The sequence below is a fragment of the Neophocaena asiaeorientalis genome, unplaced genomic scaffold, assembly GCF_003031525.2.
Source record: "Neophocaena asiaeorientalis asiaeorientalis breed wild unplaced genomic scaffold, Neophocaena_asiaeorientalis_V1.1 scaffold150, whole genome shotgun sequence".
In the NCBI taxonomy this organism is placed as follows: domain Eukaryota; kingdom Metazoa; phylum Chordata; class Mammalia; order Artiodactyla; family Phocoenidae; genus Neophocaena; species Neophocaena asiaeorientalis.
This window is the reverse complement of record NW_020176571.1, coordinates 18,163,339-18,178,630: the sequence shown is the minus strand read 5'-3', so window position 1 is coordinate 18,178,630 and position 15,292 is coordinate 18,163,339. Positions and strand designations below refer to the sequence as shown.

The 15,292-nt window shown below is 37.8% G+C and overlaps 1 protein-coding gene across 2 annotated transcripts in view; it reads left to right on the top strand.

Annotated features, from left to right (window-relative positions):
- The window catches only part of SOX5 (SRY-box transcription factor 5), a 389,772-nt gene that overhangs the window by 282,934 nt on the left and 91,546 nt on the right, over positions 1–15,292 (top strand). For both annotated transcript variants that reach the window (XM_024733444.1, XM_024733445.1), the window contains exon 8: positions 6,098–6,183. In XM_024733444.1, coding sequence (XP_024589212.1) covers positions 6,098–6,183 — 86 coding nt within the window. The remainder of the gene's footprint in view (positions 1–6,097; positions 6,184–15,292) is intronic.

Sequence of the window (15,292 nt, the reverse complement as noted above, 5' to 3'; positions counted from 1 at the left end):
ACTCTCAACCATTGCACCACCAGGGAAGCCCGGTTTGTAGATATTTTGATGATGGCCATTCTGACTGGTGTGAGGTGATACCTCATTGTGGTTGTGATTTGCATTTCTCTAACGATTAGTGATGTTGAGCATCCTTTCATGTGTTTGTTGGCAATATGTATATCTTCTTTGGAGAAATGTCTATTTAGGTCTTAGCCCAGTTTTGGATTGGGTTATTTGTTTTTTTGGTATTGAACTGCGTGAGCAGCTTGTATATTTTGGAGATTAATCTTTTGTCAGTTGCTTCGTTTGCCAATCTTTTCTCCCATTCTGAGGGTTGTCTTTTTGTCTTGTTTATGGTTTCCTTTGCTGTGCAAAAGGTTTTAAGTTTCATTAGGTCCCATTTCTTTATTTTTGTTTTTATTTCCCTTTCTCTAGGAGGTGGGTCAAAAAGGATCTTGCTGTGATTTATGTCATAGAGTGTTCTGCCTATGTTTTCCTCTAAGAGTTTTATAGTGTCGGGCAATACATTTAGGTCTTTAATCCACTTTGAGTTTATTTTTGTGTATGGTGTTAGGGAGTGTTCTAATTTCATTCTTTTAAATGTAGCTGTCCAGTTTTCCCAGCAGCACTTATTGAAGGGGCTATCTTTTCTCCATTGTATATTCTGGCCTCCTTTATCAAAGATAAGGTAACTATATGTGCATGGGTTTATCTCTGGGCATTCTATCCTGTTCCATTCATCTGTATTTCTGTTTTTGTGCCAGTACCATACTGTCTTGATTACTGTTGATTTGTAGTATAGTCTGAAGTCAGGGAGCCTGATTCCTCCAGCTCCATTTTTCTTTCCCAAGATTGCTTTGGCTATTCAGGGTCTTTTGTGTGTCCGTGTGATGGTGGCCTCATAGAATGAGTTTGGGAGCGTTCCTCCCTCTGCTATATTTTGGAAGAGTTTGAAAGGGTGGGTGTTAGCGCTTCTCTAAATCTTTGATAGAATTCACCTGTGAAGCCATGTGGTCCTGGGCTTTTGTTTGTTGGAAGATTTTTAATCACAGTTTCAATTTCATTGCTTGTGATTGGCCTGCTTATATTTTCTATTTCTTCCTGATTCACTCTTGGAAGGTTGTGCTTTTCTAAGAATTTGTTCATTTCTTCCAGGTTGTCCATTTTATTGGCATATAGTTGCTTGTAGTAGTCTCTCATGATCCTTTGTATTTCTGCAGTGTCAGTTGTTACTTCTCCCTTTTCACTTCTAATTCTGTTGATTTGAGTCTTATCCCTTTTTTTCTTGATGAGTCTGACTAGTGGTTTATCCATTTTGTTTATCTTCTCAAAGAACCAGCTTTTAGTTTTATTGATCTTTGCTATCATTTATTTCATTTCTTTTTCATTTATTTCTGATCTGATGTTTATGATTTCTTTCCTTCTGCCAACTTTGGGGTTCTTTTGTTCTCTTTCTGTAATTGTTCTTTCTGTAATTTGTTTATTTGAGATGTTTCATGTTTCTTGAGGTAGGATTGTATTGCTATAAACTTCCCTCTAGAACTCCTTTTGCTGCATTCCATAGGTTTTGGGTCATCATGTTTTCATTGTCATTTGTTTCTAGGTATGTTTTGATTTCCTCTTTGATTTCTTCAGTGATCTCTTGGTTGTTTAGTAGTGTATTGTTTAGCCTCCATGTGTTTGTATTTTTTACAGTTTTTTTTTTCCTGTAATTGATATCTAGTCTTATAGCATTGTGGTGGGAAAAGATACTTGATACGATTTTAATTTTCTTAAATTTACCAGGGCTTGATTTGTGACCCAAGATATGAACTATCCTGGAGAATGTTCTATGAGCACTTGAGAAGAAAGTGTATTCTGTTGTTTTTGATGGAATGTCCTATAAATATCAATTAAGTCCATCTTGTTTAGTGTGTCATTTAAAGCTTGTGCTTCCTTATTTATTTTCATTTTGGATGATCTGTCCACTGGTGAACATGGGGTGTTAAAGTCCCCTACTATTATTGTGTTGCTGTTTTTTTCCCCCTTTTATGGCTGTTACCATTTGCCTTATGGATTGAGGTGCTCCTATGTTGGGTGCATAAATATTTACAATTGTTATATCTTCTTCTTGGATTGGTCCTTTGATCGTTATGTAGTGTCCTTCTTTGTGTCTTGTAATAGTCTTTATTTTAAAGTCTATTCTGTCTGATATGAGAATTCCTACTCCAGCTTTCTTTTCATTTCCATTTGCATGGAATATCTTTTTCCATCCCCTCATTTTCAGTCTGTTTGTGTCCCTAGGTCTGAAATGGGTTTCTTGTAGGCAGCATTTATACAGGTCTTTTTTTGTTGTTTTGTTTTGTTTTTTTTTTTGTTTTGTGGTATGCGGGCCCCTCACTGCTGTGTCCTCTCCCGCTGTGGAGCACAGGCTCCGGATGTGCAAGCTCAGCGGCCATGGCTCACGGGCCCAGCAGCTCCACGGCACGTGGGATCCTCCCGGACCGGGACACGAACCCACGTCCCCTGCATCGGCAGGCAGACTTTCAACCACTGCACCACCAGGGAAGCCCTACAGGTCTTATTTTTATATCCATTCAGCCAGTCTATGTCCTTTGGTTGGAGCATTTAATCCATTTACATTTAAGGTAACTTTTTAAGAGGTTTTTTATTATTTTTTTTTATGTATAGACAACATTTAAGGTAATTTTTGATACATATGTTCCTATTACCATTTTCTTAATTATTTTGGGTTTTTTATTGTAGGTCTTTTCCTTCTCTTGTGTCTCCTGCCTAGAGAAGTTACTTTAGCATTTGTTGTGAAGCTGGTTTGGTGGTGCTGAATTCTCTTAGCTTTTGCTTGTCTCTAATGGTTTTAATTTCTCTGTCGAATATGAATGATATCCTTGCTGGGTAGAGTAATGTTGGTTGTAGGTTTTCCTCTTTCATCACTTTAAATATGTCCTGCCACTGCCTTCTGGCTTGCAGAATTTCTACTGAAATATCAGCTGTTATCTGGTGGGTTTTTACCCTGCTCATTCATCTGCTGTGTGTTTCTCTGTCTTCTCATTTTGCTTAACTTACTGTGTTTGGGGTCTCCTTTTCGCAGGCTGCACGTTCATGGTTCCCGTTGTTTTTGATGTCTGCCCCCAGTGGCTAAGATTGTTTCAGTGGGTTGTGTAGGCTTCCTGGTGGAGAGGACTGGTACCTGTGTTCTGGTGGATGAGGCTGGATCTTGTCTTTCTGGTGGTCAGGTCCACGTCTGATGGTGTGTTTTGGGGTGTCTGTGAACTTATTATGATTTTAGGCAGCCTCTCTGCTTATGAGTGGGGTTGTGTTCCTGTCTTGCTAGTTGTTTTGCATGGGCTCTAGCATGGGAGCTTGCTGGTTGTTGAGTGGAGCTGGGTCTTAGTGTTGAGACAGAGATCTCTGGGAGAGCTCTCGCCGTTTGATATTACGTGGGGCTGGGAGGTGTCTGGTGGTTCAGTGTCCTGAATCCGGCTTTCCCACCTCAGAGGCTCAGGCCTGACACCTGGCCAGAGCACCAAGGCCCTGTCAGCCACATGGCTCAGAAGAAAAGGCAGAAAAAAAAGAAAGAAAGAAGTAAAATAAAAGTTATTAAAATAAAAATGTATTATTAAAATTAAAAAAATTAAAAAATATTTACAAAAGAAGAGAGCAACCAAACCAATAAGCAAATCCACCAATGATAACAAGCACTAATAACTATACTAATATAAACATAAATATCAGAAATTATTCAGTCGCATACAGCAAACGCCAAGCCTACAGCTGCTCCCAAAATCCACCACCTCAATTCTGGGTTGATTCATTGTCTATTCAGGTATTCCACAGATGCAGGGTACATCAAGTTGATTCTGGAGATTTAATCCACTGCTCCTGAGGCTGCAAGGAGAAATTTCCCTTTCTCTTCTTTGTTGGACAGCTTCTGGGGTTCAGCTTTGGATTTGGCACCCAGGGCGGGGAGGGGTATGGAATGCAGGGCGAGCTTTAGGCAGCAGAGGCCAGTGTAATGTTGCACCAGCCTGAGGCATGCTGTGTGTTCTCCTGGGGAAGTTGCCCCTGGATCACAGGACCCTGGCAGTGGTCAGCTGCACGGGCTCCTGGAATCAGACTCCCGTGATTGCACACAGGTTTCTTGGTGGCAGCAGCAGCAGCCTTAGTGTCTCATGCCCGTCTCTGGGGTCCGCGCTGATAGCCGCGGCTCGCTCCTGTCTCTGGAGCTCGTTTAGGCGGTGCTCTGAATCCCCTCTCCTCGTGCTCCCCGAAACAATCGTCTCTTGCCTCTTCGGCAGCTCCAGACACTTTCCCGGACTCCCTCCCGGCTAGCTGTGGCGCACTAGCCCCCTTCAGGCTGTGTTCACGCCGCCAACCCCAGTCCTCTCCCTGGGGTCTGACCTCCGAAGCCCGAGAGCCACAGCTCCCAGCCCCCACCCGTCCCGGCGTGAGAGCAGACAAGCCTCTCGGGCTGGTGAGTGCTGGTCGGCACCAATCCTCTGCGGGAATCTCTCCACTTTGCCGTCCGCACCCCTGTTGCTGCGCTCTCCTCCGCAGCTCCAAAGCTTTCCCCCTCCGCCACCCGCAGTCTCCGCCCACGAAGGGGCTTCCTAGTGTGTGGAAACCTTTCCTCCTCACGGCTCCATCCCACTGGTGCAGGTCCTGTCCCTATTCTTTTGTCTCTGTTTTTTCTTTTGCCCTACCCAGGTTCGTGGGGAGTTTCTTGCCTTTTGGGAGGTCTGAGGTCTTCTGCCAGCGTTCAGTAGGTGTTCTTTAGGAGCTGTTCCACATGTAGATGTACTTCTGATGTGTTTGTGGGTAGGAAGGTGATCTCCACATCTTACTCCTCTGCCATCTTGAAGGTCCTCTGGTCAATTGATTTTTGACAAGGGTGCCAGGACTATTCAATGTGGAAAAGAGTAGTATTTTCAACAATAGTGCTGGGACAACTTTTTGCTTATTGAGATACAGCAGAGGGGGTGTGACGCCAGGACCCGGAGGCCCAGAGCCCTTTGTGGCCGGGGAGCTTTGGTCACAACTCGCTGCTTCCACAGGTGGCCATGGTACCGCGGGCCTCTCGAGCGCAGGGGCTCCCTCAGTAAATACTTTTGAATGAATATATTAACTATTATTTTCAGTTATATTTCCATACATTTGACATTCAACAAGCTTTTCACAAATTATAGTTCTACAAAAAGCTTTGTATATTAGAAAATTGTTCTTATATCAATAGTTATTTTACATTTTGCTATGGTTATATTTCAAACAACTATCAGTGTTCGTATCTGTTAGCATATCATGGGCTCTGTGCAAAAAGTCTGAGGTACGTCTTTGCTAAGAGGAAAAAATTCTTTATTCACATCAAAAACGTACATTATAATCTTCTATATGTGAATATATGTTTGTGTGTCTCTCTATATTTTTATAGATCATCTGCATTAAAACTCTAATTTTAAATTACTAAAATTTTAGTTTTTTGGATATTCCCACAAAGAGAAATCCCTTGGGGAAAACCCATCTATTTTCTGCTTTCTTTGTAGTATATTTTTTTAAACATTTGTCTCTGGAATAATAGAGATACCAATATTTTATATAACTTTTAAAAATGCATTAAATGTTATGATGAATTTGTCCACAGGTTATTTGAATCAAGACTGTAACATAGCATTAAAAAGATAAGCTACTTGGCCTAAATCTTTAGAGTTTAGTTTGTTAAAATAGAATTAAGTTTAGTTAAGTTCCTTTTATAATAACATTTTAAATGTGCTGAGGAGTTGGTATGCTCATATCGAGATTATCAGGTGTGTGTATGTGTGTGTGTGTGTGTGTTATAAAGTGCAGCCCTCTGATCAATGCACACTCTTTCCTCCCATTTTCCTAAATACATCATGAAAAAAGGATGAGGTTTCCGCCTTAATTGCTTGTGCCTTTTATTCACATTCCTCTCTCAGCCAGAATTGTGAAAAGAGTGTTAGTAAAAAGCTGCACAATAGAGCTTTTCATTAGGCCTCAGCAAGGCACACAAAAGAAGGCTTTTGGAAAGAGTGAATGCATGAGTTTAATTTGCAGGTGGAGAGTAGATAAAAGGTGCTGACGCCTCTATTATTCTCTTACGTAGGTGACCCTTACCCTGTACAGCTGATCCCAACTACCATGGCAGCTGCTGCTGCAGCAACACCAGGCTTAGGCCCACTCCAACTGCAGGTAAGTCAGGAAACAATACACCAGAGACAAAGGTTAAGTAAATATCGAAAACAGCTATTATCGTGTTAATGCAAAATAAAACTGACTAGTGATATTTGTCTCACATTTTTTTGTTTTTGAATTTATGTCTACTGATTCTTAACCCAAAGTTGGTTCTTTTAATTTTTAGCCCAGTTTTCTGTACTAAAGACAGTTTATTGTAATTTTTTTTATTGCCTGGTATGATTTAACAAAATGAGCTGTAGTTTTGCTTTGATTACTGTGTGCCATAATTTCGTCACAGAATGGTCCTCACCAAGATAAAAAGAACAAAAAAACTACAAAAGATATTCAGATACTTATGGATCAAGATAGCTTACAAAAATTACATTTAAAATTGTTCAAGATGCCCAGTATTTTTGAAGCACTCTTTATTCTCCTGCTAATGCCAGCTCAGTTGGATAAGCAAGGATAAGTAGACCAAATAAGCAGGTGCCTAAATGAGCACAACTTTATCCAGACATCCTAATTAAGACCTTTTTTAGCTCGTCAGAAGACATATTCCCATATATCCATGAATGTCAGTGCTAACTTTACCAGATGTCCAAGTGATTTTCGAAAGTTTGTCTCTGGAGTTGGAAAGAATATCAATTAAATTATATTAAAGTTATCTTTCGTTAACTGTTTAAATCTTTGAATCAGCATCCTACTGCCCTAGTTTCTGTTGTTATGGACTTTATAGTTACACAGGTAATGGGAATAACAAATCATCCGATAATAGGATTAATCTCCCCTTGTGAGAAGTTTTATATTTTCCTTTGCCTGAAAGACGCAGTATGCCATTAAAGCCAAGTAGAAAGCGCTCATGCTTAATAAAATTAAGTTGTATTCATGAAAGTGCATTGTCATGACAGATGACCCTAGCCTATAAGGAAAATATAGTTTAAATTGTAGCATCAAGAGACAGTTACATCTGGTCAGCACAGAGAGTTGTCAGACCTGGTGGGGTTCTGAGAAACCAGTTGAGTCTCACAGGAGGAACTGAGACATACTGTGTTCTACAGAGGTTAATAACACCCATTCCTATTCTGCCTTTTCTCCGAAAGCTACAGTGTTAGTGTCTGTTTCTTTGAGCTGGAAATAACCTTGGAAATAACCTGTTGGAGCCATGGGGGCAATAAAAGTAACAACATTTGTTAGCTTTTGAAATCTGAGAAATAACTACAATACGGAGAAGTGGCTATAATAAGTAAAACTAAAAAGAGTAGTGGGATTAAAGGAAGAGGGAAGAATATCCAGCAATAGATTTGAATGTGGATAATAGGAGTTTTAGAGATCTAAGCTGTCAGTTTTCAAAACAAATTAGACATTCTCATTTCCTTTCACCATTGGATTAGTGGTGAGAGGGAGCGAGGGCAAGTTGCAGGCATCTCCTATGTTTCATTGTAGAATTCTAGTAGAAGGTAGCTTTGTTAGGCAGCAGTCCAAACTTATTTTTCTGTAAAGATAGTATTAGACTATTTGACACAAATTAAGTTTTATTTCTGCCCTTATAATGTGATGTCAGATTCCGTTACAATTTAAAGATACTAAAAAATTGTTGATCAGAAAACAAGAAAAAAGACACCAAACATATTTGCTTTTGCCTCAACTATAATTTGATCTATAAATGGGATAAAGATATTTTGTGTAAGTGGCATTGTACCCATTAAAGTAAATGAGTTTTGTTAGGATCTCAGTAAATCAACACTGCAGTACAAGAAAACGAATAATCTTAACTCTTTCATGATAAGCCATTAGCTACTATTAAAACACAAACATGTAACACCACACACACACACACACACACACACACACACAGACTTTTTTTGCTTATGATTAAAAAACAATACTCAAACCCAAACACATATTCCAAATGCATGTCATGGCAGAGAATCTGGCTTTTCTTTTAGTGGACTTACTCTCACCTTTGCTAGGGTGCCTACACCAACCTACTTTTCTACTCCTATTCCTAACACTGTATTCACAGATCCCTAACCTTGACTTCACCTTTCCCCCAGCTGCAAAGGAGATCTGTAATACTCTTCCTCCCTTTGCATTAAAATAGCATCCAAATTCTTTTCTTCTCCACAAACCTTCCCAGACAGGTCAGAGAAAAGCTATCTACAATGCCTGGTCAGAAGTCTTATCTTAAGCGTAACCCAGCACTCACCCCAATCTTGTGAACCTACTTCTGAGAAGTTTCATCTCAGTGGAGTATAATGTATGAGCCAGTTTTAATTTTCTCTATACTCTGCTTTGAATTATACTGCTAAATCTCCGTTTTCCATCCCTTAATAATACCTGGAGGAGACTTCATCACTTTTGAGTCCCTTTCAGTTACTAAGATTCTCTTTCAATTATTGAGATTCAGTCCTAGGTTCTTATGCTAGGTTCTCTGGTAAGGCTTTCACACAAAGATTTCTCATTTAATTCTTATTACAACACTTTTTGCTATGTATTAATAACTCCATTTGACAAAGAAGAAATCTGGATCACAGAGTCCAAAATCCATGGTTTTAAAACAATTATACTTGCTTTTCTAAGTACAGGAGATTTTATTTTAAACTTTGGAGACATTGCCCTTCTTAGGACAGTTGCTAACTTAGTAACCTGCTAATACAGTTATAACGATAATGCTGATTAATTGGTACTAATACAAATCCTCTATATGCAATACTGAAGGAGACAGCAGGATTCATGATGGCTATCTACTTCACACTCTGCATTGTCTATTTCATACCTCTTTACACAGATATATGTTAATTCAGTCTTCTCCTTTTGAACATCTGGATCCAAGAAAGACCCTATAAATATATTTCTATTCATGGTTGACTTTGTTTACCTACCATTTGTGTTTTCTTTTGAGATAATCATTTACATGCAATTGTTCACACTTGGATAATATTAAGTAAAACCAATAACCAGGGCCTTTATTAAAGAAGAAATAATGATTACAATTGTCTTAAAAGAAAAGCAAAATGACATGTTTTAAATTAAACCACTGTTTATTACTTTATCACTTCATGTTCCTGGATAAAATAATAAAATACTTACTATGCAAAAAAAAAACATTAAAAAATCACCTTACTGTATACTTTTAGGAGCAGTTAAAATAGCCTAAGCATTGTCAAACATTTATTTTTTATTTATATAGAGAAAATGGCTTAATGTGGATTATGTATATAAAACACACAAATTAACATGTTGTGCCCAGGCACCATTTTATTTCTTTCTTTTATAACAAAATATCTGTCCTTGTCTCCTCTGAGCTTTTTCCAGAGCTTTTAAGTCTTTCTGGAGCTTCAGATCCATATAGCCAACTATTTGTTGGCTACCAAGAGGAAACACAGACGTTACACGCATAATAAACTGACTACAAAATGGGCCTCACCAATTCTCTTCCTTGCCCCCAGACCTGTTCATTTTCTGGTATTAGCAAATGGCTCAACCCCGGAAACCATGAGCACTATGTTCAACGTCCCTTCTTCCCTCTTCCTCTGGACCTATTCCTTCATTATCTATCTATTCATTCTACCTACTAAATACATCAAGAGTCCATCTGTTCCTTTGCACGATACTGTCGCTCTGTGGGTCAGGCTACCCTCATTGCTTCCATAATTTACCACAGTAGCCCTGAACTGGCCTTTCTTTCTTCATCTTGCCCCTTCAGTGCACTCTCTACTATATGTTTGTCAGAATGATCTTTAAGATTTTAGAAAATCTGACCATGTCCTTCTCCTACTTAAATACTTTAAATTACACCTTGGTGTTTTCAAGTTCTCTCTCCCCTCTGGATCTTTACATGCGATGTTTTCTCTTTCGGGAACCCTACTACCCACCTTTTTTTTACGAAGCAAACTCCTACTTATCCCTGAGGTTGCAAGTCAAAACCTCACTTTTTCAGGGAAGTTTTCATTGTCCCCAAGTCTTGATTAATGTAGGTCTTATATACGCTGGGAGCACACTGTATTTCCCCTCTCATAGCACTTATAGAATATGTTTTAAATCCTACTTTCTGGCTTCTACCAGATGGCAAAGTCTATGAAATTACTGACTCACCATCGTTTGCGCTTAACCAATGCTTGAAATATTTAATGGACTCAGTAAATATCTATTAAATGAAAGGGTGAAGAATGAATCTTAAGATTACACTTAAGGGGCTTCCCTGGTGGCGCAGTGGTTGAGAGTCCGCCTGCCGATGCAAGGGACACGGGTTCGTGCCCCGGTCGGTCTGGGAGGATCCCACATGCCACGGAGTGGCTGGGCCCGTGAGCCATGGCCGCTGAGCCTGCACGTCCGGAGCCTGTGCTCCGCAACGGGAGAGGCCACAACAGTGAGAGGCCCGCGTACCGCAAAAAAAGATTACACTTAAAATAAATTATCTATTTTTGTTAACTAGCTACTCTTCTTTGAGATAGTGGAATTAAGCTGAATATTAATGATTAATTTCCTATATAAATTAATTTCCATCCTTATGAAAACACTACGTACCTGTCACCTCGTTTGGCACTACAGTATTTTAAAATCATGTTTATGATAGTTCTGCCCCACACTACCTCGTTCAGTGTGCTGCGACTACACTAGAGTCTTTTCTGTCCCTTGACTTGCCGAAGTATGCTCCCACCTTAGAGTTTGGCATTACCTGTCCCTCTGCCTGGAAGGCTAATTCACCTCATTCAAGAATTTGCTCTAATGTCATCTCTCCTAGACTTAGTCTAACTAACGGCTTGAAATCATAAAATAACCCTCCCAGAGGTACCACACTTCCTATTATTCTGCTTCTTTTCTATAGCACTAGTCATCTTCAAACATACTGTATAATTTACATATTATGTTCCTTATTTATTGTCTGCCTGTTTCAAATATTCTCTAAACTCCCCCAGAGCAGGGAGTGTCATTTTGTTGTTGTTGTTGTCCAATAATGTATCATAATGTATCTCACGTGCTGGGGGGCAGGGAATGCCTAGCAAGTAGCTGGTGCTCAGTACATAGGAATAAGATGAAGAAGCTATCATGAGCTAATGGTCATAATCATTTAAATAAAATAACAAAGCAGTGTTTGATTAATTTCTGGAATAAATTATATTGATTTAAATACCAGGGAACATTATATTTTTAACGTTTATTAAAAGATTCTTAGCATATGAGAAATCTGTAGCTCTATCTCTTCTGCTCCTTCTTCCCTTTATCTTATTTGTAACCTTGGGCTGCTGCATAAAGAATGCGTTTTAGCATTTATTACAGTTTGTGTAATTCCTGCAAAGTTATAATTTGCAAAATAAATAAATAAATAAAAGACCAGACATTTCAACATTAGTTTATTCCTATGTTGTTCGTTAACGGATATACAGGCGTAGATGAGACTATGAATTGATAGAGGTGCTTTTGACTCAGTATGACTCACCTTGCCAATACAACACTAAGGGAAATTATTTCTAAATAATGGAAAGGTATATTATCAAAATACAGTAACTAGCCAATTAGCAATCTCATATACTGTTTACCCCCTTCTCTTTTTTTCTTTCCCCTTCCTCTTCAAACTACTTATTTTTCTTCCAAGAGCCAAGGATGCCTTTTGATATTTGTTCTCCTAATATTGTCTCATTTTAAAGGAGGGAGATTAACTTATACAGAAAACTAATCTAGCTTCATTTCAATATGAAGAAGTGAGTCTAATTATTTAAGCAAAATAACTCACACTTTGAATCTTTTGGATATTTGTGACTAGATAAAATCAGCTAAGCAAATTGTCTGTTTCTAATTAATGAAACCAAATGATGGCAGCAGTCCATCTAACATTTATTTCTCATACTCATTGTCATTAATTTGCATTTTACTTAATGGGCATCGTGAACTTTTTAATAGTAAGATTTGTAGTGTATCCTATTTCTGTTTTTTAACAAGGCTTCTAAGATTGGAAATTAAAAGGAAATATTTATCCACTTATTTCTCACTTTATAAATACCGTATTTGTGTTGGCCAAAAGATGGTTGCCACCTGTTCTACCTATAGGAAGCCAAAAATGTCAACTCCAACCAATGATTAATAGTGATAAGCAGGGGAAAAAAAGATTGAAATTCTTTTTGGATGGTCGTATTTTAGTCAACTAAGCAAGTAGCTTTCATTCAAGAATTTTTATTGAATTAATTCACCTTTTACTGATTTTAGTAGGACTATTTTTAAAATGCATAATAATATTTTTGGAATAAAGACTCAAAATTGCAAATTGTCATAAATGAAATCACACAGGGCTACAGTTCCAGCAACCAGTAATATCAATAACATGAATCCTCTGGGATAGAGAATATGACAGATGACATGTGATCACAGGAGAGAATGAATTATACAAAATATCAACTAAAATCAATCATTTTTCCTAGCTATCAAAGGTACATGGAAGTCATAGTGGAAATGGCTTCAGTTTCTATCTGATAGAGAGTAACATCAAGGTAGATGTAGATGAAAAAATGAAGTTCATCTTTTTATCAACCTCCTGCCATTCTCTGAAGGAGGTCAATAATTATGACAGGACACAGATAAATGTTTCATATTTCCCAGAGCCTTGTAGGTGAGCATGGCTTTATGTGTCTGACCAAGAGAAACCCCTAGAAAATCAATAACGAGGAAATAACCATGTGGAGAGGTCTAGATATGAGTCTTTTTACCTTCTTATTGAAGGATGAATACTTACAAGGATGAATATCTGTAAAATATTCATCTTTACCTACCTAGACACTCTACTATTCAGTTTAGCTCTTACGTCACAGTCATTTCCATACAGGGTGAAAAATGATCAACTGCTCAACATTTCAGTCGCAACCCTGGTGTGTTGTTTGCTCTCAGACTTCTGTCTGCGTGAGTGAGTTTTCTTGCAGGTTAAAAGAATGAATTCCCTCTTTTCCTCTCTCTTCGACCCTGAGCCTGCAGGGCAGACAGACAGAAGCACACATATGATTAAGACAGCACAGCTGCAAGTGTGAGTCATTTGCATATGTATTAATAGAGGCAAAAAAAAAAAAACCTCAACAACAATTAAATTATATACAGAGACATTCTGCATACTAAAGAACATATGCAAATAGGCCTGAAAAAGTGCAGCCAACATTTTCTCTGACTTTTCCAGGCCCATATGGGCTAGAGTCAGAACCCAGCAGTGTTCAAGAATCTCCTTTAAGGAAAAACCTAGTAGGAACTACTTCCACAGTTATTACCACCCCTAGGGTTCCCGGGAGCTGTTTGACATTTGGGCAATGGAGACAGTACCGGCAGTGTCTTTTTCATGCTATTTCTGTATTTCCTTGTTTCCAGCCGCTTCATGTTGTCTCATTACGTGCTAACAGAGACATCAGTACCCGTGTGCTTTTCCACACTACCCATTTTTATTGTAATTACCAATCAAATGGTAAAGTTTAAAATTGTATTTGAAGTTCTCCCATTGCCTGCACTAAAGTAATATAAACTATTTATCAGTGCCAGGTTTCCTGGTCACAAGTTCATGCCCATTCCTCAATGGCATTCTGTGTTCTCTTAATCAAAACATGCTTAGGTTACTCTAAAATGTTTCTAGGCTAATTGCTATACATAAAAGGATTGCTAGGCTCAAGGCCAACAGTAGATGCAATCCTAGGAACAATACCAGTTTATTGTAATTTTAAAAGTATACAGGTTTTTCATTTTATCAAGAAAAACAGAACTACTCAGTTCTCTAGTCTTGGCTATATATAAGAAGGGAGAGAAACTAATATTCTTCAGATTCACAGATTGTATTTATATTAGAAATTTGTCATTCAACCTAATTGTCAGTTTAGTTTATATTACTAGTATCCTTTCGTTTATTCAAGGAATGTCTTACGAAGACAAATGCAATCTTAGGAGTAAAATTCTACGTAAGTAAAGGTTATCACCTTAATAGAACCAATAAAAATCTTGAGCCTAAAGAACCCAAATGAAGACAGATGCTCCTTAAGAGAAACAAACTCTGGTTGTGGTACCAGAAAACTGTTGAATATTATCCACGAATATTATCCATTATTTGTATGGCTAAATCTCAAAGCATGCAGCTGGAATATGTAAATTATATTACATATAACTGTTAAACCTAGGGCGGAAGTCTTCGTAGTTAATTAATTATATACAGGAAAACTTAATCTCTCAGCAGGGGATAATTAGAGGGAAAATAACATAGACTGAAGAAAAAAATTTTATTATTATATTAAGACATTATCTTTAGATTAATATTTTAAGAGGCACTGTTATTTAGCGAGAGGTTAAAAGGCTGGTACCTGCAGCCATCTGTGCCTCAACTCATGGTTCTGCTATTTACTAGCTCTGTGATTCGGGGCAAGTTACCTAACCTCTCCATTCCATAGTTTTCTTGTCTGTAAATTATGGATATAAATGATATCTTATTGTGAGAATTAAATGAGATAATATACATCAAGTTCTTAGAGCAATAAAAGTATTAATTACAATTTATGAAATACTATGTCCTAGGTAATAATAAATGCTTGGTATTATTAGTTGATTAAAAAATGTTATTAGCTGGTAATTTTTTATAGCTTAAAGGCAATCTTGCAAGCGAGGACTTGGCAGACTCTTCTTACGTGGATTTATTTTGCAGTTCAGCATCTAAAGCAAGTTAGTAAAATTGAGGCACATTGTCTTATTCCTAAGGAAACAATTTTTTCCCCCTGTGTGGTATAATTTTAAGCCCCATCACAAGAATCTATAGGAGGCAATGAGTTTCATTATCCAAAAAAGAAAAAGCCCAAGTAGTTACTTAGGAGTATAGTGTTCTAAATTTTGCTATTGCTCACTATTTATCTCAATATTTATATCTATAAAATGAAAATAATGCCTCCTGTCAAGTCCTATTTTTCCTTGAATGTAATGCAAATTAATTGTCTCTATGAGCTGCCAGCAACTATTCTAAATGAATAGCTTATAAAGTTTAAAATAAGTTATTTACGTAGATGCTTTTAGCGTAATAACATATTTTAAAATAAATAATATAAAATATTATTTTATATAAAATATTTTCTGGTATAACCCTTCAAAACATACTCTTCTTCTAAATATATTAGTAGAA